The sequence below is a fragment of the Trichomycterus rosablanca genome, chromosome 12 (genome assembly GCF_030014385.1).
Source record: "Trichomycterus rosablanca isolate fTriRos1 chromosome 12, fTriRos1.hap1, whole genome shotgun sequence".
Taxonomy (NCBI): Eukaryota; Metazoa; Chordata; class Actinopteri; order Siluriformes; family Trichomycteridae; genus Trichomycterus; species Trichomycterus rosablanca.
Genome location: NC_085999.1, coordinates 16268733 through 16295986, shown reverse-complemented (window position 1 = coordinate 16295986; position 27254 = coordinate 16268733). Strand labels below are relative to the sequence as shown.

Here is a 27254-nt window from a genome sequence, read left to right as displayed (position 1 = left end):
AAGTACCTCTTTGCTGGGATGCCAATGGATGGCTCCATCAGGCTCCAACTGGAAAATGCAATGCCAATTTGGCATGGTGCAGCAGTCTCGAGGGCTGCACAGGGTAACCAGTATGGCTTGGATCACTGGCTTAAAAAAGCAACCGCTGGGTCAGCCTTATGTATTTTTTATCCTGACAGGCGAACACAGAGTGTCAGGAATTGCCTTAGCTTAAGAGCAGCAGAGCGTCAGGGTGTGAATGATCGTGTTCAGCTTGTAGCTCTACCTCCTCTTCATCTATCCCTCCACCTCTTATTTACATTACTGAGAGTGGGGACACCGGGGGGAACGAGAGAGGTTCTACCTGGCAGGATATCATTACATTTTGAGGTCTGCACGATAGCACAGGGACGCAGGGACAGGCACATGCTTGCACACAAGTGAAGCCACACAAACACATATACAAGTGCAAATAATCTTGCAGCCCAACATGCAGTAAGTAATGTGCAATGAAAAATACAAATCCACACATGTGATCTAGTTTTTTTTTTTTTTTTTTAACATTGTCTCGCTGTTGATGCACTTACCTCCACACTGCTGGTCTTTATCATAGCCAGATGCAGGCAGAATCACTAAGAAAATAAAAAAAAGACATGTTTAAACACCATGTCACACATACACACGTATGCAAATACAGTGATACCTTGTAACTCAACGTACCCTAAACTCAAAACCTTTGTTGAGAAATTTGTACCCTTAAACTCAATGTGTTCAGCTTTTTAAAAAAGATTGATTTATTTAATTTCAAATTAACAACGAACAACCGCTTTGTTCAGCGCTTGGCTTGAGCGCTGTGGTAAAACATAATCGAAGTGCGACTATGAGACGAATCTGCATTTGTGTGAAATATCCGTCAAATCCACTCTGAAAGCGCCACATGTATCTGTGTTTTGCTGTATTTTCCTTACTGTTTCACTTTTAAACTTGTGTTATAGGCCGCTCAGGTGGCGCAGCAGTAAAAACACAAGCTGGAACCAGAACTGGGATTTAGAATACATCGTATCGAGTCTCGGCTCTGCCTGCCGGCTGGGCTGAGCACCCACATGAACAACGATTGGAACATAGATCTGTTGTTCAGATAGGGGTGGGATATTACGACCTCTGCTGGCTGATTGATGGTGCCTGGGGGATGGCTGAGACGGGAAAAGAGTGCTGTCAGGGTGTGTCTCTCTGTACACAGTGCTGATCCGCATTGCACTCGTCAAAGTGTAGGTGACAAGATGCATACGACATAGCCTAAATATATGCAGTTCCACAGGGCCATGGAACACATTAACAGGTTTCCCATGCATCCCTAAAGGAAAAAAATACCTTAAAACACAACGTCTTTTAAACTCAACGCCACTCCCAGAACCGACTGACGTTGAGCTTTAAGGTACCACTGTACACAAACTTCTCTCTGCTGTTTTTGGTTAGAATCAGAATGTCCGTAAAAATATAAACCAGTCTTTAAGTTGTTGCTCTGCAGGGATTTTATAAGATTGAGACAATGGTTAGCATTAGTCAATTTTGTCAATGGGATTTGCTCACTGGTGCATTTTCCCCAATTTTCCCAATTGAATTCCTCATGTTTGATTTCATAGTCGAGGACTAATAAGTACAAGAGATTTAATTCATGCCTGCAGCAAAATGATGAAAATGGGTTTAAAAAGATTTACATATCTACTTAATTAAATTGGGATGAAACTGCCAAACATTTTCATCTCTATCCAAGAGACCTTACAATTTCAAACCCTATCAGAATAAGGGTGTTGTGACATAACATTAATATTAACAGTGCCGTATTCACTTGGTATTCCGTGCTGATAGCTCCTGTTCTTGCAGGCTGAAAACTATTTTTCTCTTGTTTGGCCAGAGAGAAAAATCAGTAAACACCTTACAGATAATCCATATTTAAGCCAGGTGGCTTTACAGCGGTGTGAAAACATATGATTATTAAATTGACATCACAGTGAATTACATATCGATGAATTCATTGGCTGTCACCGAAAGCTTCTGTCACATAGAGGAGTGTGGTTTTAAATGTGACTTACACCAATCAGCCATAACATTAAAACCACCTCCTTGTTTCTACACTCACTGTCCATTTTATCAGCTCCACTTACACTATAGGAGCACTTTGTAGTTCTACAGTTACTGACTGTAGTTCATCTGTTTCTCTACATACTTTAGCCTGTTTTCACCCTGTTCTTCAATGGTCAGGACCCCCACAGGACCACCACAGAGCAGGTATTATTTAGGTGGTGGATCATTCTCAGCACTGCAGTGACACTGACGTGGTGGTGGTGTGTTAGTGTGTGTTGTGCTGGTATGAGTGGATCAGACACAGCAATGCTGATGGAGTTTTTAAACACCTCACTGTCACTGCTGGACTAAGAATAGTCCACCAACCTAAAAATATCCAGCCAACAGTGCCCCGTGGGCAGCATCCAGTGACCACTGATGAAAGTCTAGAAGATGAGCAATGAGTGATCGTCTCTGACTTTACATCTACAAGGTGGACCAACTAGGTAGGAGTGTCCAATAGAGTGGGACAGTGAGCGGACATGGTATTTAAAAACTCCAGCAGTGCTGCTGTGTCTGATCCACCCATACCAGCACAACACACACTAACACACCACCACCATGTCAGTGTGAGATGCAGTGCTGAGAATGACCCCCCACCCAAATAATACCTGCTCTGTGGTGGTCCTGTGGGAACAGAGTGAAATCAGGCTAAAAAAGTATGTAGAGAAACAGATGGACTACAGTCAGTAATTGTAGAACTACAAAGTGCTTTTATATGGTAAGTGGAGCTGATAAAATGAACAGTGAGTGTAGAAACAAGGAGGTGGTTTTAATGTTATGGCTGATCAGTGTAAATATATATATTCTAAAACTCCATCTAAGCCAAACAAGTTTTTTGCTGGTAATGGTTCTATATATTATAAATATAAAATATTATGATTAGGTCTATGCCACATAGGTTTACTATGTCTAAACAACAACTTCACTTTTTTGTGCAACTTACCTATTAAGGATTGTATTTGCAATGAATATAAAAAGAAGTTCAAATACCTCCTGAATCCACTTTAAATAAAATAATGCTGATGGCTCACCTGGGATCTCATTGCAGTCTCTGTACTGGGTGCTATTTCCCACACATGGAAGATCTTGATTCCCACACACTCGATTGCGGAACTGCAAACCTGTATCATCACATGCAGACCACACAGTCCAGGCCATCCAGCCACCTGCATGGACCAAAAAAGACAGCGTTAAAAAGCCCGGTACCAAAGTCACAAAAAATCAAATACCCTCTTAATCAAAGAGAAGATACATATTTATAGGATTGTGTAGGAGTGGCAAGGAAAAACATGTGGACACAGTTGTTTGCTGTGGAAATTGAATTGTCAGATAAATGTATTCTATTCAGGTCAGAGCTGACAGAATGCTTGGCAAAGACAAAGCTTGTGAAAGCATTTCACAGAAGCAGTGTCAACAGAGGGCAGAGCTTAAAAAGTGACATCTTAAAAAAAATGTACATCTTAAGCAGCTTGTGCTGATGTGAGCCGTTTCTGGAAAACAGACCCCTTATTTAATAACTGTGCAGTGCAGATAATTGCTAATCCATCTCTTTATTTACCTCAGTCAGAGCGATTGCTGAGCAAAGGCAGGGGTGAAAAAACAATGACAAATAGAGACTGCTTCTCTTAATATACATAGTGCTTCTACACCTGTCCTCCACCCACTTCCACTTCCAGAACATCTTCAATCAAACCATGCTGAAAGTGTGTGCACTCAGGCAGGGCATCTGATTGGGGCCTGACTGAGAGCCTACAAGGTTCTTTAATCTACAGCAATAGGTTTGGGTGATTACCGTGCCATCACTTCAGAAAATGAATAGAGGTAGGAAACCTTGACACAGACATACGATTGCATTGTATAGTGCGTTTTAAAAAAGATTAACTTCAAAAACTATTTACAACAAGAGAAAAGCAGAAAACTCTGCATCAAACTGAAAGATGAACTCAAACAAAAAATGTAGGAGCATTACATGGTAGCACAATGGTATCTACCATAAATTGTCATAGCTTTCGAAGAGACCATAAAATATTATATTATATATTATATATTATATTATATATATATTATAATATTTTTGCCAATTGCAGACATACTGTAGTAGAACAGTTTGAATCAGAAAACCCAAGACACATGTTTTACATGCACTATATGTAACAAATTAATCCTGGTTGCCTGGCATGAAATTAAATGATTGCAATCAGCATATTAATGACGAAGGTTCTGCCCCTTTCTGATTTCCTTTTGTTATTGCACATTTGTCCCACTGGATGGTTATTATAATTAAACAAAACATATTACTCATAAAAATAATAAAATATATTTTGTAAAGTAACAACGTTACCCAACACCCATTATCACAACTCACGTAACCAGACAACCAAATTGTAGTTTTTATATACATATAGACACCGATTAGCCATAACATTAAAACCACCTCCTTGTTTCTACACACACTGTCCATGTTATAAGCTCGACTTACCATACAGAAGCACTTTGTAGTTCTACAATTACTGACTGTAGTCCATCTGTTTTTCTGGACTGAGAATATTCCACCAACCAAAAACATCCAGCCAACAGTGCCCTGTGGGCAGCGTCCTGTGACCACTGATGAAAGTCTAGAAGATGACCAACTCAAACAGCAGCAATAGATGAGCGATCGTCTCTGACTTTATATCTACAAGGTGGACCAACTAGGTAGGAGTGTCCAATAGAGTGGACAGTCAGTGGACACGGTAAAAAAAAAAAACTCCAGCAGTGCTGCTGTGTCTGATCCACTCATACCAGCACAACACATACTAACACACCACCACCATGTCAGTGTGACTGCAGGGCTGAGAATGATCCACCACCTAAATAATACCTACTCTGTAGTGGTCCTGTGAGAGTCCTGACCATTGAAGAACAACATGAAAGGGGGCTAACAAAGCATGCAGAGAAACAGATGGACTACAGTCAGTAATTGTAGAACTACAAAGTACAAAGTCTATATGGTAAGTGGAGCTGATCAAATGGACAGTGAGTGTAGAAACAAGAAGGTGGTTTATGTTATGGCTGATCAGTGTCAAAGTCACAAAATGTCAAAGAAAATTCGCCAGACTGATTGAGGCTGACAGCAATAACATGGTAACTAAAATAACCTCTCTAAAATAATGCACTACACATTAAACCTTAAAGCAGATGGGCTACATCAGCAAATGAACACACCAAGTTTTATTCTTGTCAGCCACTAACAGAAATCAAGAGGATACAGTGGACACAAGGTCACTAAATCCTGATTTATGCTACAACATGTGGACGTGTGGACATTTCAGGCTGATGTTGGTAGTATATTTCCCTGCAAACTTTTGGACATCCTAATACTATTTAACACTGTTGTTATAATCCCACTCTGTAAACATTATTACTGACCATGTGCATCACATTATGCCCACTATTTACCCATCCTTAATGGCTACCACTAGCATAACTCTCAAATTTCTGCTTTTTAGATCAAGGCAGACCATCTCACAGAAGCAGTCAGCAGAGACTAGAGCTTGAAAGGTGAAATCCAAAATGTCAAAGATCTAAAATCATGACAGACGTGCAGACTGTGCTGATGTGAGCTATTTGCAGTCATTGTAGGTTCTATTCTTGAACCTGTTCTTCTATTCTGTTCTAGTCATATCATAACATATAATTAATGCACTGCATAACACGTCATCATGTTTCACACATGCTGCTTTCTAGGAATTCCATTCAAGGATTGTTATGGCAACATCTGGGATCAAACATGTGACCTACTTTTGATGGAGCACATGCTTTTCTCTTGCACCACTTGAGAAAGCACAAGTTAATTATGATGTGGACGCATGTTTTACATTTTGTTAAAAATAATAAGCTGTTTAAAAGTAATTCATGGATTTAGTTTAATATCTTTAAGGTATACTACGCTAAAAATGCTTTTTTCTCTCTGACTTTAAGTAACAACTCGACATTTTTGCATATGACTTCTTAGGAATGCATACTTACATGCAGTTTAACCACAGGAAAGAAAAACATTCAGCACATGGTTTGAATTATATTAGGTTCTGTTTAGAAAAGAAGTAAAACATTGATTTAGGGCGGCATGGTGGCGCAGTGGGTAGTGCTGTCACCTCACAGCAAGAAGGGCCTGGGTTTGATTCCCTAGCCAGGTGGCCAAAGTTCTTTCTGTGTGCAGTTTGCATGCTGTTCCTGTGTCTGTTACTCTGGTTTCTTCCAACAAGTCTAAATACATGCAGTCAGGCCAACTGGAGATACAACCCAGAATCAGAAAAAGCTGGGACAGAGTGAAAAATGCTGAGTTTCTTACATTTACTTTGACTTTTATTTCATTGTATCATATGAACCCAAGATGTTTCATGTTTTGTTTGGTCAACTTGATTCAATTTTTTAAATATTCATCTATTTCTGCATTTCAGGCCTGCAACTTCTTCTTGTTCCTCAGCCTTTGTCCCGTTTTTCGGTTACGGGGTCGGCATTTCCGGCTTCTTCCCGTTAGGGGTCGCCGGCGGGATTTGGCACAGTTTTACGCCGGATGCTCTTCCTGACACAACCCTCCCTATTTATCTGGGCTTGGGACCGGCACTACAATGCACTGGTCTGTGCAGCCCAGCGGCTAGGTAACTATGGGACAATTCAGTGTCTCCAATTAGCCTAGCGGCATGTCTTTGGACTGTGGGAGGAAACCGGAGCATTTCAGGCCTGCAACACATGCCAAAAAAAGTTGGGGCAAGGCAATTTATGAATCATAAGGTAAAAAAAAACTAAATAGGCACCTGGGTGCCACAGCGGGATGTTCCGCTGGCACACCAGCGATGAGATTCTGAACACCTCGATTTGAATCTAGTAGCCACATTTGGCTGTGCCTGCAGCAGACAAAATTGGCCACCGAGTCTGCTGGGTGGAAAAAGGCTAGACTATGTGAGTGGGGTCTTCAAACACTGTGTGAGGACCTTGATTAGCAAACCATCAGCAAAAGAGAAGGGGTTGATGATGCACACATCGGAAGGGGCATGGAGCAGGCAAATATACCCTTCTCGAACACAATCGGGATCGCCTGTAGTGGAAGACTAATTGGCTACGCTTTTCAGGAGAAAACCATCCACGAAAGGCTGAGTCTTTAAGGAGCAAAGAGGGCCAGAGGATCTCCAGTTTGTCAACAAATTTTTAAAAACAATGTACCTCAAATAAAGATTGGAAGGGGTTTGCATATTTCTCCCTCTACAGTGCTTAATATAATTAAACAATTTAAGAAATCTGGAGGTATTTTAGTGTGTTAAGGGCAAGAGTGCAAGCTTAAGCTGAACACCTGTGACTTTCGATCCCTCAGATGGCACTGCATCAATAACTGCCACTTAACAATAGCTGATATAACCACAAGGGCAAGGGATTACTTTGGCGAACCTTTGTCAAGCACTACAATACAGAGTTACATGCACAAATGCCACTTAAAACTTTACTGTGCAAAAAAAAAAAAATCCGTATGTTAACCATGTCCAGAAGTGACGTCGAGTTCTCTGGGCTCTGAGGCATCCGTAATGGACCATCACACAGTGGAAATGTGTATTGTAGTGAGATGAATCAGTATTTTAGATCTTTTTTGGAAGAAATGGGTGCCATGTGCTTCAGACCAAAGACGAAAAGAACCAGAGAACCAGACCGGTCCGTCATGTTATGGTGTTGTGTCAGTGCTTTTGGCAAAGGTAATTTACACTTCTGTGATGGCAACATATATACAGAAAACTACAGTGAGAAGGCAACATATTCTATGTTCATGCATTTTTCAACAAGACAATGCAAAACCACATGCTGCACACATTACAAAGGCATGCTTGCAGAGGAAGAGGGTACGCATGCTAGACTGGCCAGCCTGCAGTCCTGACCTGTCCCCAATAGAGAATGTGTGTAGCATTTTTTGTTTCAAAATTCTCCAGCGACAACCCTGTACTGTTGCACATCTTAAGACGTGTTTGCAGAAAGAATGCTTGGTATCCTCGGTGCCAAAATGACTTTTAAGTGTTGTGAGAACTCTGCACTGTCTTATTATGTTAAGTAATTTTTTTTATCTATGATTTTTTTTTTACCAATTAATTTGGGTTATACGAGTGACTTTCCTAAAAGAATAAGACACAATGACAAGATGTAACAGTCCATTAAAGAGCATCACATATTGACTTGCATCAAGGGCAAAAAAAGTCCATCTACAAGCATGTTTCTAGGAGGTGACGTCTTAAAACGTCTTTCAAGTGTTGTGAGAAGGAATAGCAACATACAAAGTGGTAAATGCTTTACTCTCCCAACTTTGGAATGTGTTGCAGGCCTGAAATGCAGGAATGGATGTTTATTAAAAAATGAAATTAAGTCGACCAGACAAAACATGAAATATTTTAGGTTCATCCTGTCTGCACTCAAATATAAGTAAATGTAAGAAACTCTGCATTATATTTTTAATCTGCACTGTCCCAACTGTCCCAACTTTGTATAATTTGGGGTTGTACTAAAATTACCATGTGAGTGTGTGTGTGTTTGCTGAGTGATTAAATGTCACTGTGCTTGTTAAATCCAATATATATATTTTTTTTAATGCTGGCAATCCTACACACGAATCCAAGATTAGCATGGTTTATAAATATTTTAGTTTCTAATTATGGAAGTAGCTGTGCTGAAGCTGTACTAGAACACGTAACACTGCAGAAAAAATGAATCGACACACATTCACATTGAAAACCTGTGGTAAAAAATGATGAATGTGGTAAATGACAGGTGTAGGAGCCGGGCTCTCCGAGCACTAATGATCTCACAGCCGACCTATTCAGCACTAACAAGCGCTGCATGGAGCTGATGGATGGTGTTTCATAGAGGTGATAAAACAGCTAGACATGGACAGACAGATAACTGAAAAAAACAAGTCTATCTGATCTTGCACGTACAGGTGGAGGCACACTTCATTTGGACTGATTTGGTCGGACCCAAGTTCTCATCACTTTTTGAAAATAAGCCAGTTGTCCTTCACTGCTGATCCGAATGGCGAGCTTACCCTGGCAGGTATGCGTGTTGCACAGCGCCTCCTCTGTATGCAGCCCGATGCAGATGTCCCCTCCGTTGGCGGGTGCAGGACTGCTGCACGTACGCGTCCGCTGGTAGTGTCCGCCGCCGCAAGGCACCGAACACTGCGACCATGACGACCAGCAAGACCAGGCACCTTTCACTGAACAGACCGGACACAAACGGACACGACACAGACACAAGCACAGGCGATCAGGCAAGCAAGGGAAGCAAACAGGTGCAGCATAAACAGATGATACACAGGCACACACAGGCAACGCAAAACGAGCAAACACGAGCAAGACAAAACATGACACAGGGTGGACTGAAAATGCTTGCAGTGCTGACAGGCAAACGTTGGCTATGGGGTGTAATAGGACAGCATCAAGACCTATTGGGAATGCCAGGGTGGCTTGTCTGCTTCACTGTTCAGCACTCTTCATTAGTCTCCTGTAGCACTGTCCATGACTGTGCCCTCACTATTACAGCACCAAACAACATCACCCCCCCCACACACACACACCCCACCACACAAAAAGCTTTATTGGCATCTCTGCAACAGTCAGAGGCTGCTGCCGTCCTCTGTTGATTTTTCATCAGCTTGATGGGATTGAGGGAGAGATGTAAGGGAGGGGAACAGAAGTCCCTGCTCCATCGGCATGCAGCAGCAAACTAATTCATCCAGTGGATTAGAGCAGTGAAGTGGGGCATGAGTGACTGCAGGGTGATGACAGTGAAACCCTCAACAAAATTCCAACAAACGGTACACACAGAGGGGTTTGATTAGACTGCTGCACCAAATATTGTCCACACTCCTTTATGTCCTAGGTGTCTATAAAGCCGCCCCAACACTATCCACACAGGTCTATTTATTTATTTATTAGGATTTTAACATCATTACATTACATTCATGACAGGACAGATAGTATTTTTTCTTCAGATTTTTTAGCGCGTCCAATTTTTTACCCGATTGAGTTATGCTTCCTCTCCACTGGTACTGACCCCCACCCCTGATTGAGGAGAGCGAGACAGTCACACACCCCCTCCGAAATGTGTGCAGTAGCCGACTTTATCTTTTCACCCGCACGAGGTGAGTTCATATGCGGATCAGCTTTGTGTACAGAGAGCCACACCCTGATCGCATTATCCTTTGACTCTGTGCTGACACCATCAATCAGCCAGCAGAGGTCATAACTGCATTAGTTATAAAGTCAATCCGGCTTTTTCCACCCTGTATGAACAACAAGCAGACGAGTTCGAAAAGACAGCTCTGGTGTGCTAGCGTGTTTTACCGCTGCGCCACCTGAGCGGCCCATTTGTTTGGGTTTTAACGCCATATTTAACACGTGTCATTTAATGGTAAAAAATTATTATTATGTTTCTGTCATGCAAACTCCACACAGAAAGGACACAGACCGCTCCGCCTGGGATCAAACCCAGGACCTTCTTGCTGTCAGGTGACAGTGCTACCCACTGAGCCACCGTAATGCCCTATTCTTACAACAAAAAATTGGTAGTATTTTTACACAGAGAACCCATTAGTATATTGTTTTAGTATACACGGATCAGCCATAACATTAAAACCACCTCCTTTCTACACTCACTGTCCATTTTATCAGCTCCACTTACCATATAGAAGCACTTTGTAGTTCTACAATTACTGACTGTAGTTCATCTGTTTCTCTACATCCTTTTTTTTAGCCTGCTTTCACCCTGTTCTTCAATGGTCAGGACCCCCACAGGACCACCACAGAGCAGGTATTATTTGGGTGGTGGATTATTCTCAGCACTGCAGTAACAGTGACATGGTGGTGGTGTGTTAGTGTGTGTTTTTGCTGGTATGAGTGGATCAGACAGAGCAGCGCTGCTGGAGTGTAGTGTAGTGAGTGTAGAAACAAGGAGGTGGTTTTAATGTTATGGCAGATCGGTGTATTTTCTTTATGGGTTCTTTTTTTTTTTTTTTTTTTTTTTTTATAAATTACAATTAAATCCATTAGTTAGATGTTTAAAGTTTTTGTTAATTTTATTACTATCTGTTTAATTCAGCCAAAGACTTGTTCATTTACATTTTAACAGTCATCAGAATTTGTTAATTGCTGAACATCTGCAGAGCACCGAGTTTGCACTGATCTGACTTTGAGCACAGACACTGGGGTGCAGTGGAACATCTCAGCTGTCCGTTAGCTAATGAAATCAGTAATCCACTTGGACTCAGCAGCTGTTTTATCACTATGGTGTGAATGTTCTTTTCAGCCTGGATGTGTGTGTGTGTGTAGTCATGTGAGGGAGAGAAAAAAAGTACGATAAGCTGACAGATTACACATGAGCGTGAGTGCATGGAAACATCTGTACGTGTTTGTGCATGTGTAAGCAGTTAGAAGGACTTTAGGTGTGCTCTTACCGGGGCAGGGCTGAGGGTTGCAGTCCTGGTACTCTACAGGTGACCCCCTGCAGCTGCTGGGGGAACTTTTGCCATCAGTGCTGGCGCAGGTCCGTTTCCGTGAACGGTAGCCTTTAGCGCACTCCTGACTACATGTTGACCACGACTCCCACATTGACCAACTGAAGCCTGAGAGTCTCACTCCAGGAGTACTGAGCAGTTCATCCACCAGAGCTGCAACACACACAAACACACACACACACACAAACAGTATTAATGTTACTCGGAGAATTAAGAGACATGTATTTAACAATGTTCACTTAGTCACCAATTTACTAGATATACCTAATTTACTGGCCTTTTTGATACATACACCAACAATATAGGTGTTTTTTTAATGTATATTTACTGGCAATATCCTATTATTGCACATTGTCAGCCACTCTAAATTTTGTACAATAATGAAAGGAGGCCACCAGTGACCAGATTTAGTTTGACTGGTTGACCAAACATGACAAGGGCATAGCTGGCACAAGTGTATCAGGTGCAGCAGCTACATAGTGGCTAAATTTTTTTGAATTGTCTACCTTGTTGGGGCACTTTTGATGGTATTCGACTGTGACAGTAGTTATTTTATTAGATTTTCTTTATTATCTGGTCATTCTTTAGTGTTAGGTTTTGAAGCAGCATTGTTTCCCTAAATACTGTGTACTGGTCTGTATACAAGTTTTTACAGATGGCTTAAGTTGCTCTAAAACAGAGAAAGCAGGACTGATACTGAAGTATTAAAACTGTTTTGCATTAGCCGTTGCTTTAATTGATAAATGTGTAAAGATTTTATTTCCGAGACATTTAAGTTGGTCTTAATTAATTAAGATGATCTTAGTTACAAATGTCATGTCATGTCGTTATGGCATGGTTGATATTATGTTTAAGACTGCTTATTGTATACACCGATCAGCCATAACATTAAAACCACCTCCTGGTTTCTACACTCACTGTCCATTTTATCAGCTCCACTTACCATATAGAAGCACTTTGTAGTTCTACAATTACTGACTGTAGTCCATCTATTTCTCTGCATGCTTTTTTAGCCTGCTTTCACCCTGTTCTTCAATGGTCAGGACCCCCACAGGACCCCCACAGAGCAGGTATTATTTAGGTGGTGGGTCATTCTCAGCACTGCATTGACAATGACATGCCGGTAGTGTGTTAGTGTGTGTTGTGCTGGTATGAGTGAATCAGACACAGCAGCGCTGCTGGAGTTTTTAAATACCATCTCCAATCACTGTCCACTCTATTAGACACTCTTACCTAGTTGGTCCATCTTGTAGCTGTAAAGTCAGAGACGATCGCTCATCTATTGCTGCTGTTTGAGTTGCTCATCTTCTAGACCTTCATCAGTGGTCAGAGGACGCTGCCCACTGGGTGCTGTTGGCTGGATAGTGAGGTGTTTAAAAACTCCATCAGCATTGCTGTCTGTGTCTTATCAACTCATACCAGCACTACACACACTAACACACCACCACAATGTCAGTGTCACTGCAGTGCTGAGAATGATCCACCACCTAAATAATACCTACTCTGAAGTGGTCTTGTGGGGGTCCTGACCATTGAAGAACAGCATGAAAGGGGGCTAAACAAAGCATGCAGAGAAACAAATGGACTACAGTCAGTAATTGTAGAACTACAAAGTGCTCCTATATGGAAAGTGGAGCTGATAAAATAAACAGTGAGTGTAGAAACAAGGAGGTGGTTTTAATGTTATGGCCGATCAGTATATTATCTTTATATTGTTGGTTCATTTTATATTTTCATTTTTATGGCTGCGAGGTAGGTTAAAACTGTTCTTGTATTGTCTTGTGTGAGAATTTATTTTGTGGTTTTAGGCATGTGTACTTTTTGTATTTCCTTTGTGTATTTGGATCAGGATCCATCTATCAGGATGTGTTTTATTGTAACAGTTGTTTTGCAGATTTTACAGGTTGGGAGGAGGGTTCTCCTTTTATTGGGTGTAAGTGGGTTATTCTACTGTGTGACAACTAAAAAAAGATAATATTAGTGAGAATAATTCCTGTAATAAAAGCAACCAATATGGTCTAGAAGAAAGCATATTTTTTAATTCATGTAGTAGATTTTAGACGGTTTAAATGCTAGAACTAGACTGGTTCACGTCATTTCAATGTCATTTTTTGGACAGAACACATTTTTCAAACATTTGGGGGTTGCTCTGTGTTTCTTACCAGCTTTTGTTCCAGTAATCACTTTGGATGGCTAGTAAAACATCAATACTGACATTTACAATTTAGACCTTTGATTCAAACCACTTCATCCTTGTCAGTGTCATTATTGGTCCCACCCAGAAAAGTGAGCACAAGGCAGAAATGCACCTTAAACAGGGTGCAGATTTATTGCATAGAAGCACACATATTTATCCGTTCACTCAGTCAGTAATTTATACCTAGGAAAAATGTGGAATGGTCAATCTAGCCTTGGCATGTTTGGGACAAGCGAGAAAAGCTGAGTAGTCAAAGGAGATCCAGACAATGGTTTTTACAACCCATGTCACTTAATCGTCACTCTGCCAGCTATACCAACATGCCACCAAATGTAAATAATTGAGCAGTGTTTATTAAACTCAAATTAACAATGCCTTAATGCCTGAAGATGTTGGGGTACACTGTCTGAAGTAAATGTAAATGTATTTCCAATAGTATCCATGCACCCGACCACCCAAATGCTGCCCCCTGACACAGGCAGCTCTTTCGGGAATAGTCACAGATAGTAGTGGCTTCATTGGGACCCAAGAATTCAACTAGATTTCTGTGCCACTTGTTGCAGTATTTGTCCCCCTATCGTTCTTACTTTCTCTTACACTTTAAATTTTTTTAGCAGCTGTGACATCAGGCTATAAATTTCGCAACACGCTGGGCTTTTCATTAGTAATTCAAGGTTGGCTCGGGCACCTCGTCACACTGTGTTTTACAGCATTTCTGACAGTCCACGCACCAACACAAGGCGCTATTCTTTCATCAGGGCTCCTCACTCCCCCTAATGCTTTTCGTGTACACTGTCCAGTATGGCCCACTTCTCTCTGACTTCTGGCAGGAATTTATAGTTAATCAATGAGGGGGTTGACATCCATAACGTGGACGGTCACTGAACTGTGACTTGTGCTTGTCGCCAAGCTGGAGAAGAGCGAGAAACACACACACACACACTACAAGTAGACAGTCTTTAGGGTGATTTGAGGAGGGGGAAGTCTCCTCAGGTGACATGGATTAATGCAGTAAGCACTTTGAAGACACAGAATGGAAGTAACATATACTGTTCACACTGTCGTCGCTTGCGCAATGACGTTAGATACGTGGATATGAAACACGGCCGCTCCCCAAAGCAATAACACATCAGCACTCAAGTAGAGTTTCAGTCGCTTTTTAACAACCCCTCTCTTAAATCTTTCGATCAGAATGGCAGAAAGCTCTGTTCCAATCCTGTTGAAGTTGTCCGTTATTTGAAAAAATATGATTGCCATATAAACTTTGATTTTCCAAGCATTCCTCTAAAAGCAGGTTATGAACATTGCCTCATCATTTATTGACAGTGTTTTACCACCATTTTAGTTTATTTAGGGTCACAAAGGGCACAATTCACCAGACGAAAGGTAGGAAAAACCTGGTTGCCAGTCCATCACAGGACAAACACACACACACACCCCTAATGTAATTTTTTATAGCTCCAATTAACCTGATTTCATGTCTTTGGACTGTGGGAGGAAACCAGAGCTCCCAGAGAAAACCCACACGGACATGGAGAGAACATGCAAACTCCACAAAGACCGGACCTGTACCACCTTACCTGGGATTCAACCCCAGGACCTTCTTTTAGAAGAAGAAAAAGAATTCTTTTATTATCATATGTACATATCAAGTGTACAGTATACAATGAAATTCTTTGAACCGACAATATTTTGATTGACAGTCCAAAGCTCTACCCACTAGGCTACCACTGTCCCTTTTTCTTCTTGCTGTGAGGCGACAGTGCTACCCACCAAGCCACCCATTAGTTGGCCTTTAATTAAGACAGCTATCCAGAGTCATGGGAACAGTAATAATAATAATAATAATAAGTTGTATTTATATAGGGTGGCACGGTAATTTGGTGGGTAGCACTGTCGCCTCACATTAAGAAGGTGCTGGGTTCGAAAACCTAAAAAAACTCATGACAGACAGTGATGGAAAGCAAGAACAGAAAGCAGGTCCCCAGAACTTATGTTGCTGCACCAATTATACCCATTATACTTGCTTCATCTACATGTCACACAAGCAAGATACACTCATACAGATCTGTTTTGAAACCACCCTAAGCACTGTCGCCTCACAGCAAGAAGGTCCTGGGTTTGATCCCCAGGCGGGGCGGTCCGGGTCCTTTCTGTGCGGAGTTTGCATGTTCTCACTGTGTCTGCGTGGGTTTCCTCCGGGAGCTCCGGTTTCCTCCCACAGTCCAAAAACATGCAGTCAAGTTAATTGGAGACACTTAATTGCCCTATAGGTGAATGGGTGTGTGTGTGTATATGTGTTTGCCCTGCGATGGACTGGCGCCCCGTCCAGGGTGTTACTGTGTGCCTTGCGCCCATTGAAAAGCTGGGATAGGCTCCAGCAGCCCCGCAACCCAAACTGGAATGAGTGAATGAGTGAGTGAGTGCTGTGGCTGTATTCTTTATACCACTGCTTCTGATAAACTTCAGGCTGCATGTAGTAAACTTGAGTCGTAATAACTGTAGGGCTTTAATTAAAATTACAATTGAATATGTACTAGTTTGCAATAACTGAAACACATACCCTGACATCCAAAAATAGGAGAACTAGCCTCTTTCTCCCCGTTCAGGACTGAATAATCCCTTACCATACACATGGGCTACTCCGAATAATTGGCACTTTTATTAAAGATGGCAAAAATGTAATTAGCTAAATTTCAAAGTGAAAAATGGGACATTTTAAGAGCAAACACAAGAGATCTGAAAATGAGACATTATAAAACGAGAGAAAATGACTGCTAGGATGATGAGCAATTAGGCTGTTAGATGTATCCACTCCCCCTGTGTAAACTAAACATAAAAACAGACCTGTCCTAAAGCATGTGTTTTTGGTCAGCACTTACAGTCAGTATCACAGGTGACCGTGCCATCATTGGGACAAAAGCGCGTCTCGACCTTCCGCTTGCCCAGCTGGAGTTCGTGTGGGTCCGCCAGCTGTGCCCGGCAGATATAGCGCATCCTCTGCTCCTGTCGAGCACCACCTTGAGTCACATTTACCGGTACCCACGGCGTCCAAGGAGTGTTCCGTCTCACCTCAGGACACGCCTCTAGATTACAGGTCTGGTATTCCTACACAAATAGAAAGAAACAAAGGGGTGTCCATTATCTTCAGATCTTTAGTGGACGGACATTATGCTTGATGAGAAATGCCACGCATTAAGTGGCGCAGCATTGCTGAGTCATCGGAGAAAGCTCTTACAACTTGACGGCTCATTTTAAGCACTCTGGGGAGGTATTTTAGCTCCTAGCAAGGAAACTTGATTTAAGTTTTAATAAAGTAAATTAGATTGAAATTAATTGCAGCTCTTGAGAGACTGAAAGCACACACACACACTCACAGAAAAAAAACTGAATCTGCCACCAAGTAAATCAGAGGCAATGCAAAGCAATGCTTCTTCCACACAGGATTAATTACTAAATGTATTCAACTGCTGTGACTCTCATTACCATTTGGTCTGCTCCTCTTGGGCGGCAGGTACATTTAGGCTAATGTTTTTAGGTGTAAAAAGGTCCTAAATTTTACTCTTAGATCAGACAAGATCCACTGAGAGTGGAACTACTGACAAATATTTGATGCTTGATTTGCAATTTGAACTCTTGGAAGTCTTGGATTTTAGAACCTTATCCCTCCTCTCTTACATAGAGTAACTTTAGCAGAGAACAAAAAACATTGTAGTATGAAGTAGCCTATATTAATATTCAGATTTTAGATTACTCAAGTCAAAGGTAACCCATAAAACAAAACAGTGACAATGCAAAGCCTATTTCTAAAAGAAAGTGTAACGAATGGGCTAACGTGACAAGAGGGGGCGGACACACACGCAGCAATGTTTAAACAAAGTCATTAATAATAACAAAAAACAAGACAAGGGCACAGAAGACAAGACATACTAACACATGACCTAAGCTAAATGCTACACTAACTGCTAAACACACATGAAACCTGACTAAACTGTTTTAGTCCTTAAGCTAAGCTAACACCAAACATAAACAAGACTAACACTAAACAAGACTTTTAACATGAGCATGAACATAAACAAGAGCAAGAGATCAAAATTCCCAATCAATCCCTTAAAAGCCGTGAGCATTGCACCTGAAATGAGGAGCAGCTGTGGATCATTAGCTTCATTGATCAGTCATTGAGAAGGGATGTCAACTTTGAAACATAAACAAGACCCTCTCCAACGTGTGCTCCTGGAGAGAGAGGCTGAATTTGTGTGAGAAAGATTTTACTTTCCTTTTAGAAAAAAAGTCTCATTTAGGACGAATAGTCACATACAGTCACTTACTTTACACATTCACCTGTAGTGGCTTTAACATTTTGGAAAATAGAGTTTTCACTGGCGCTTGGGTGGCATAGTGGACTAATGTGCTAACCCACCACCACTAGGATCTCAACCTCTCCAGCTCTCAAGCTCAAATCCCAGGCAGTGCAACCTGGATCAACTTGGCACAATTGGCTATCTCTAAATGTCGCTGTGTCAAGGTGTCTGTAATAGTGGTGGGCTATTCACAAAGTTCATAGTGTGACATTCTATATGGTGCTTTGTGGGTCTATTCTACTAGCAGGTGGAAATAATGTGTACATGTTGGACAGGGCAGGTGATAAATTGCAATAGGGGAAATGGCACTGATTTAATTGGAAGAATGTGGAATATACTGTTTATGGGAGAATATACAAAAAATGTAATTACATTTGGATTTTAATTGTCATAAAACTAGTTTAACAAGCGTCGAGCAGCAGCCAGGGGCCCCCCACCACTGCTTTACCAGCAACTTTTTTGCGAAACCATTTCTGTACGCAGGTGTTCCCACAGGGACGCAATTCAACAGCGCACCTCAAACCATACCTGTAAGTACAGCTGCATTTGAAAGGAGCTTTTCAGTGCTGAAACTGATTAAAAATGACCTAAGATCAGCTATGGATGATGAGAGATTGAGTAACCTGGGTTTTTTGAGTGTGGAGTCTAAACAAGCAACTTTACTTGATATGAATTAATTTGTAAATCGGTTTGCTTTAAATCACAGCAACCGAAGAATACGACTTCTGTAAATTTGTTTGGCATGTGTGTGTTCTGTGATCTTGTAATGTGATTTGTAAATGAAATTTGTAAATCAGTTTGAGGATAAAAGTGCCATCTGTAATATTCTTGTGTTGCAAAATGTAATTCTCGTGAGATTTATCACCATTTAAAAATGCACTAATTTCACAACTGTTTCAGATCTTTTTTTTATTAGTTTAGGAATACATTAAAAAGCTTATTATGTAGTAGTAGTAGTAGTAGTAGTAGTAGTAGTAGTAGTAGTAGTACAGTAGCCTGTACAGGTAAATAAGTGAGTGACCAAGAAACACTACTAGTTCCACAGCAACTTGCCACATAATGTATCATAAGGTATTCAGTTTCTGTCACCCCTATGAAAATTGTCTGGCTCCACCACTGACAGGAGCGTCCAACGTAGCATTTATTTACATTTTTCAATTTATATTTGTATTTTTAAAGGTGCAAATATTTACAGTAACAACCTGAAAAAAACTAATTACCATAACTAGACAAGAAATAAAAACTGACTCAGTAGGCTTACTAACAATCCAGGCTTTATCACCAGACCTGACCCAACACTCTCTTCTAATATGGCCTGCGTCCTTTGTGGCCTAAACAGACTAAACCCCTTTAACTCTATGTGCCACCTACTTAAATAGCCTCAGCCCTGCCTTTGGGTCAAACCAAACTACAGTCATTTTAATCCCACTTAAGATTTATAGAAAAAAAAAATCACAAGGCAATATACCAAAATGTATCAACCCTGACACTATAACTCCTAAATATAAACCATTAATGTTTATAGTACTCCATGGGAGGAAACCATTACAAGACAACAACAAGACTATCCTACTGACGAAGAAATACTGACTTATTGCGGACAGACAGCAAGAATTTTTCATAAATATTTTATGATCGATTTGCAATGATAACTTTCACTTAGTTTTGGACTTTAGAACCTTATCTCTCCTTTTCTACATATAGTAACTTTAGCAGACAACAAACAGCAGTGTTGTATGAAGTAGCCTACTGTATATTAATGTTTAAATAAAAGTAACAATACAATTCTAATAGATGACTCAAGTCAAAGTAACCAATTAAAAATGTACAAGTTGAGTATTTAAATAGCTCAAATTATTTGCACAAATATTCCAGTATTTAAATAGAGTTTGTGCATTTTCTTGTCTTATTTGATCTAGAATGTTGTCCCAGACAGTAGTCTTTTGCAACTTGATCTGGTGTTGTAACTGATTTATGGTGCTGTAGGTGTTTAATTGTTACAAATTTACACTCTTTATGAGTTTTGCACATTTTCTTTTTTTTGAGTCATATTTGCAGAACATATTTTCTTTAATTGTGGACAGTCTGACAGGACATAATATTATAAAGTGATTCACAGTGGTTTTTAGAAATAACTTTAAGAAGTGTTTAAGCTTTTGTGAACATTTTAAAAGGACAGATTTCCTCCAACCTGCAACTTTAAATCATTTCATTCATTAAAGGTGTTCGACCAAAGCTGTGCACTTTTCTCATAATACAAGAGTTCTTTAAAAAGTTTCTGCACTTTTTCACTCTATTTATTAAAAATTTCAAAAACAAAAACAAATGAATCACTTTTCTACATAGTCACCTTCCTTTGCGATGAATTTTCGTAGCATTTTAATGTCATCAGCAAAAATGTTTTTGGTTGAGCGTGTAGCCACTGATGCCCCACTGCTTTCACATCATCACATGAAAATCTTCTTTTCCTTAAAGCTTCTTTGAGCGGTGTAAAAAGGTGGAAATCAGATGGCGCTAAATCCGAACTATAAGCTCTCTCTGTCCCTCAGACATGACCAATTACTACTCCTCCCACCCTCACTGTTTCCAACCAAAATATAAAAGTGCGGAAAGATTTTTGAATATCCCTCGTAAAAATAGACAAGCATTGGATCATTATTAAGCATGCATATTTTTTCTTGCAACTTTAAATAAAGTCTTTAAGAGTGAAAGAATGATTTACCAGTGAACATCCTGGACAGCTATTTCCATTCTCACAGTTCCTGGAACGAGAGTGCACACCTCCCCCGCACTCTGCGCTGCACTTAGACCAGGGAGACCATGAGGACCAGAAAATAGGCTGAGGGCAGGATACCTTTTCATTGCAGAATCTGCAGAGAAAAAAGTGAGATGGGTTATTCACACCATGTGTCCCTCATTACTGTGGCCTTGTTCTACAGAACATAAAAACATGATCAATCACTACAAAAATCTTTCACACAGCACTTTAATATCAAAGCAAATTGATACTGAAGTATGCAAAATATGGACTGGGGCTAAATTAGTTATCTTAATAGTGTTTTATTTGAACAGATTCTTTCAGCCTGTCTTTTGTACCCTCAATCTAAAAGCAATAAATGATTAGTATGTTGTAAGATGACTGACAAAGAAAGCTAAGCAATTAAGAGACTAGACTTGTAATCAGAAAGTCCTACCCCTGCCAAGTTGGGCCTTAATTGCTTAGATGGGGCAGCACAGTGGTTCAGTGGGTAGCACTGTCGCCTCATAGCCAGAAAGTCCTGGGTTTGATTCCCAGGTGGGGCGGTCCGGGTCCTTTCTGTGTGGAGTTTCCGGGTCCTTTCTCCCCGTGTCTGTGTGGGTTTCCTCCGGGAGCTCCGGTTTCCTCCCACAGTCCAAAGACATGCAGGTGAGGTGAATTGGCGATACAAAATTGTCCATGACTGTGTCTGACATTAAAGACTTATGAACCGATGAATCTTTTGTAATAAGCAACTACCGTTTCTGTCATGAATGTAACCAAAGAGTGTAAAGCATGACATTAAAATCCTAATAAATAAATAAATAAATAAAATGCTTAGATTTGTATTCAGTCAGAATTGTAAGTTGCCTTGGATAAAAGCATCTAAAAATACAATGTAAATATGAATAAGACGATAACTTGTTGCTCACCTTTGTTCTCTGGCTTGGCCTACACATACTCGACCACCATGTCTGGGTGACGGGTTGTTGCAGGATCTCTGGCGCACCTCGAAGCCAATCTCACAGCTGGTGCTGCACTGACCCCATGATGACCATGGTGTCCAGCCCCCATTCCTAAATAAAGGCAAACAGTCTATTTCTCATGGTAAAACAAAGAGTGCTTTTTGTTTCAATATAGAAAGGAGTTATCTTAATTTACCCACAAGCTTTATTTCATGCTGTACTTAATCACATTAAATTTAATCTTGCTTTTTTTGCTATAATATATACACCGACCAGGCATAACATTATGACCACTGACAAATGAAGTGAATAACACTGATTATCTCTTCATCTCGGCAGCTGTTAGTGGGTGGGATATATTGGGCAGCAAGTGAACATTTTATCCTCAAAGTTGATGTGTTAGAAGCAGGAAAAATAACCAAGCGTAAGGATTTGAGCGAGTTTGACAAGGGCCAAATTGGAATGGCTAGACGCCTGGGTCAGAGCATCTCCAAAACTGCAGCTATTGTAGGGTGTTCCCGGTCTGCAGTGGTCAGTATCTATCAGAAGTGGTCCAAGGAAGGAACAGTGGTAAACCGGCGACAGGGTCATGGGCGGCCAAGGCTCATTGTGGTCAGTGGTAAGTATCTATCAGAAGTGGTCCAAGGAAGGAACAGTGGTAAACCGGCGACAGGGTCATGGGCGGCCAAGGCTCATTGATGCACGTAAGGAGCGAAGGCTGGCCCATCCAACAGACGAGCTACTGTAGCTCAAATTGCTGAAGAAGTTAATGCTGGTTCTGATAGAAAGGTGTCAGAATACACAGTGCATCGCAGTTGCAGGGCTGTTTTGGCAGCAAAAGGGGAACCATCACAATATTAGGAAGGTGGTCATAATGTTATGCCTCATTGGTGAATTATGTATATCTGTAAAATACCTAGACTTAGGGCTGGACGATATGGCTAAAATTTATATCACGATATAACTCCTAATTTCGGTCGATACGATATAATTCCGATATCGATATGAATAATACAAATGTCAGAAAAACTGCCACCAAAATTGGATGGCTGTACCTGCAAACCTCTTTTCTGGTTTCTGGCAAGAAATACAAGCTGAATACACCACTGAATTAGTCCTTCCTCTCTTATCAGCTATTTCATCTGCTTCTTTTTCAACTGTGGACAGTGGCAGAGCCAGACAATTTTCATAGGGGTGGCCAGACTGAGACCATTGCTCACACAGGGGTGGCACAGAAACTGTCTGATACCTTTTTTATGTGGCAAGTTGCTGTGGATCTAGTAGTGTTTTGGTCACTCACTCATTTACCTATGCAGGCAGTGAGTGCCATGAAGAATTACATCAAGCCTAGCATAATAAGCTTTTTATTTTTTCTCATTTTCCCTGACAAGTAGAAAACTAAAATATAGCATATAACCTTGACATTATGAATTTTAAAGATATTCCTTTGCAATACTTGATCATTTGACTGCAAACTTGTGTGTACTAATGAGACTCATTTGAACCCCAGAACATGCTAGCGTGAATGCATGGAAAACAAATTTTAATTTTCTTTCAACAATATGATACAGACTGACCAACACTATTAAGCCAAATCAGCATTGAAAATTGACTTTACTTTTAACAGCCTTCCACAATGCTGGAGTTACTTAAAACTGAATATTTTCTTTTAAATGGAAGTGTTATTTACCTGCTATTAAACTGTTTTTTAGATGCCCAATTTAGAGAAAAACCGCCCAATCTGGCAACACTTAGGGCTCTAGACTAACTTTTTGCACTGGTTGCACTGGTGTGCCTAACTTTTTTTCTTAGGTGCACCAGCACAAAAGTTAGGTGCACCCAAATTTTTAGCCACATCGCATTTAACACCTGTTTTACAGGTTCACTTTTTTTGCAGGTTCACTGACTTTGATTGATATTGATTAACTAACAATCTGGTCAACATAAAGTTCTTTATCTGAAGCACAATTCTACACGAAAGGTAACTTACTGAAAAAGTGTTGGTGTTTAAAGTACTTCACTAAGCTGAAATTTAAAGTCAAGATAAATAAAATAAAAATAAAATCTAAATTAAAAGTGCAAGTGTTTTAAGGGCTTCAAACTGAACATCTCATTTAATGATAAGAATATTATATATGGTTAATGCAGTAACGAGACGCATATTATTGACATAGGCTACATGACATTATTACATTTTGAGTCAGTTTGTCGCTGATATTTTTAAAGTGCCTTAAAAAAAGATGAACTGTGTGATATGAGGTGGTAAAAGTAACCCGGACAAAACAAAGTTTAGCGTGAAATATAAACACCACACGTGAAGTAAATCCAGCTCAATACAGATACATGTGGAGCTGTTAGACTGGATTTGATGGTTATTTCACACAGATGTTCGTTTGTATCATGGAACTTTAATGATGTTTTATCTCTCGAGTCGAGCGCTGAGCAAATCGGTTATTTACGTCGAGAGTCGCGGTGAAAGCAAAGCGCAAAACGCTTTTCACGTCAATGAACTAAAGAAAACAACAACTGAGACAAACACGTCACGTCTTCTTATCACCGATATTTGATTGATGTTTTTACATTAAAACAAACACCTATAACAGCAGCACAGATGCTCACACATATTCTACACGCTCCGCCATGATATTTCGCTGTGTAACGCCCGCCGTTGATGACGCTGGTCCCGCCCTTCACTATCTCTGATTGGTTTAGATATATAGATATGATTAGATTATGGGTCTAATGTGTGTCTGTTGGTGCACCGGAGACTTTCAGAGTCACAGAGACTTTTTTTTCCCCTCGAACGGCTGGTCGCAGATTGACTGTGGATGCTCGTTCACTCACAGCTGTTGAACTCATTTAGCCGCTAATATCCACCGTGTTGTAGGCAGTGTAATCAGAGCGGTAACTGTGGCGCACGTCATCATGCACTTACGTAAGCATATCGATCAAATTTGTTTAAAAATCATATCACCGTTATTGAAACATTTTCTATCGCGATATACAGTATATCGATATCGAATTATTGTCCAGCACTACCTAGACTACACTATCTATACTTCTCCCTACATATCTGCTATAAACATTTACATTCCTCATTCACTTTTCCTATCACAGACTCACAGTACTGCATACTGTAATCTTTGTACATCTATATATAAATAGCCTTTAAATAACAATCTGTATATATTGAACAAATGTTGCTAGTGTATGTAAGTTAATGTGTATATTTTTGTATCTAATGTGTATTTACAACTGTGAGGGATTACGCACCTAAGATTCTAACACACCTTTCACAAATGTGTTAATGTGATGTGACAATAACAGTAATTAGATTTTTTTTTGCATTTTTCTCCCAGTTTTTAGGGTATCCAATTACCCAGTTGCATTATGCTTACTCTCTACTGATGCCGATCCCCGTCCTGATTGAGTAAAACGAGACTGACACACGCCCCCTCTGATACGTGTGCAGTAGCCGAATGCATCTTTTCAGCCGCTTGAGGCGAGTTCATATAAGGATCAGCTTTGTGTGCAGAGAAACACACCCTGATCAATGCATTATTCCTCGACTCCATCAATCAGCCAGCAGAGGTCGTAATTGCCTCAGTTATGAGGAGTCCCTATCCGGCAGAGCTGATTTTCGAACTGATGAGTTGGTTGGTTTCATTATAGGAAATGATGTTAGGAAGTGAGCCTCAGGGTCTGGACCCTAGACCTAGTTTAATCCTAATTGTAGACAAAAACAATTAAAGGTAAATCACCAAAAGCTATACTTTATCAATGTCTGGAAAATTAGCCCTTAGTGTATTCTAACTTGGTTTAATTTATATTGGTTACATTCTAGACGCCACAATTCTGGTGCAAACAAACGCAGCGGTAAGACTAAATAAGACTGTGTGAAGTGATGTTAAGAGTGACTGGATGGGTAATGTCCCTGCTGATCCTTTTGTTTGTAAGATGTGTTATTATAATTCTCAGTGCTATAAATAAACTAAAATGAGATCTGTTTTCTTTCTCCTTCATATTCATATTTTGAGTGGCCACATTATGCTATTTTGTTAAAAAAAAAAGACATTCAGTTGATTACAACAGATACCTCATCTGGTCATGTTAACCCAAAGGATGAGATAAAGGTTAATGCAAAGGTCTAAATCATCCTTGGCCTGGATTCAATTTCCCATTCCACAGTCAATTACATGTCTCTAGATAGCTATTAAAATTAACTGAGGTTTTTTCTACAGGTGAGCCCAGTTAGAGGACACCTAATAAAGGTTTATAATCAAACCGAGTAGCTCTGAGTAGCATTATTATTAAACCACCGGTTATGTAGCTATTATTTACAAAATAATTGTAAATATTATAAAAAACAAAGTTAGGAAGCATATTTAAAATCTACCTTGAGCAGTTGGCGACTTCAATAGTCGGACCCTCACAATCTTTTCCTCCGCAACGAGGAGGAGGGCTGTTACATGTCCTGGAACGACATAGGCAAGCACTGGTACCTTCACCATCATCATGGCTGCAGGGCTGCCATTGAGCCCAAGGCCCATAGGCACCATCTGTGGTTTGGTTCCGCAACTGAAACAGACAAAAATAAATGTGAGAAAGAGGCAGGAGAGTAAAGAAGACTTGTTTTTCCTTCGTAGAATCTGTATGAACTTAAGTTGGCTCGTCACACTCAATGAGATCACCGGTGTCAAGCGTTCTAACTGTATCTTAATCAATCATTGTTTCAGTCTTTATTTAATAGCAGATGTCTGTCTAATGATAATGATTATCTTCCCTATATCAGTTACCTGTCTGACACCCAGGACACTGTGGCCTTTAAGGGAATGAGCAAGCGGACTTGACAGCAAAGCAAGCCGTAACATCCCCGATTTAACAATGCCCCTGCCAGCCATCCGGATAAACCTCAATACCCCAAAAAATTATGAAAACAATGTATATACACAAGATGCTGCATAGGACACACCAAACTGACCCATACATACTTGCTAAAAAGATACCAGTCCCCCAATGGCTCATTCTGTGGATCAAGAACTTCAATTAAACTCATTCTCCATTCATGCCAACAGATCAGAGCAAAGTTCTACAGTATAGACAGTTACAGGAAAATGTTCACCTCAGTACCCTCAGTAGGAAAGATAAAGAAAAAACAATTAAAACTCTATACCCACATTGTTACATAATCACTCTAACCACCATACGGACTTGTTAAGACAGCAAATCGACCCACCACTTTAACTTTTAAAAACTTTTAGCTAGCCATGATGATATCCAAAGCAGCTAACATGGCAATAAGAATTAAACAACAACAACCTGTCTGACATTATGTGAAGACCTCTTTACATCAGATTAACCT

General features: G+C 40.4%; 1 protein-coding gene across 1 annotated transcript in view; it reads right to left on the bottom strand.

Moving 5' to 3' along the window:
* Window positions 1-27254, bottom strand: part of sema5ba (sema domain, seven thrombospondin repeats (type 1 and type 1-like), transmembrane domain (TM) and short cytoplasmic domain, (semaphorin) 5Ba) — a 269710-nt gene that overhangs the window by 8219 nt on the left and 234237 nt on the right. Inside the window, exons 14-21 of the mRNA XM_063005942.1 lie at window positions 26289-26470; window positions 21860-22003; window positions 20913-21060; window positions 16712-16937; window positions 11573-11785; window positions 9164-9334; window positions 3138-3272; window positions 567-611 (exon numbers count right to left, since the gene is read on the bottom strand). Of these exons, the coding sequence (XP_062862012.1) occupies window positions 567-611; window positions 3138-3272; window positions 9164-9334; window positions 11573-11785; window positions 16712-16937; window positions 20913-21060; window positions 21860-22003; window positions 26289-26470 (1264 nt within the window). The remainder of the gene's footprint in view (window positions 1-566; window positions 612-3137; window positions 3273-9163; window positions 9335-11572; window positions 11786-16711; window positions 16938-20912; window positions 21061-21859; window positions 22004-26288; window positions 26471-27254) is intronic.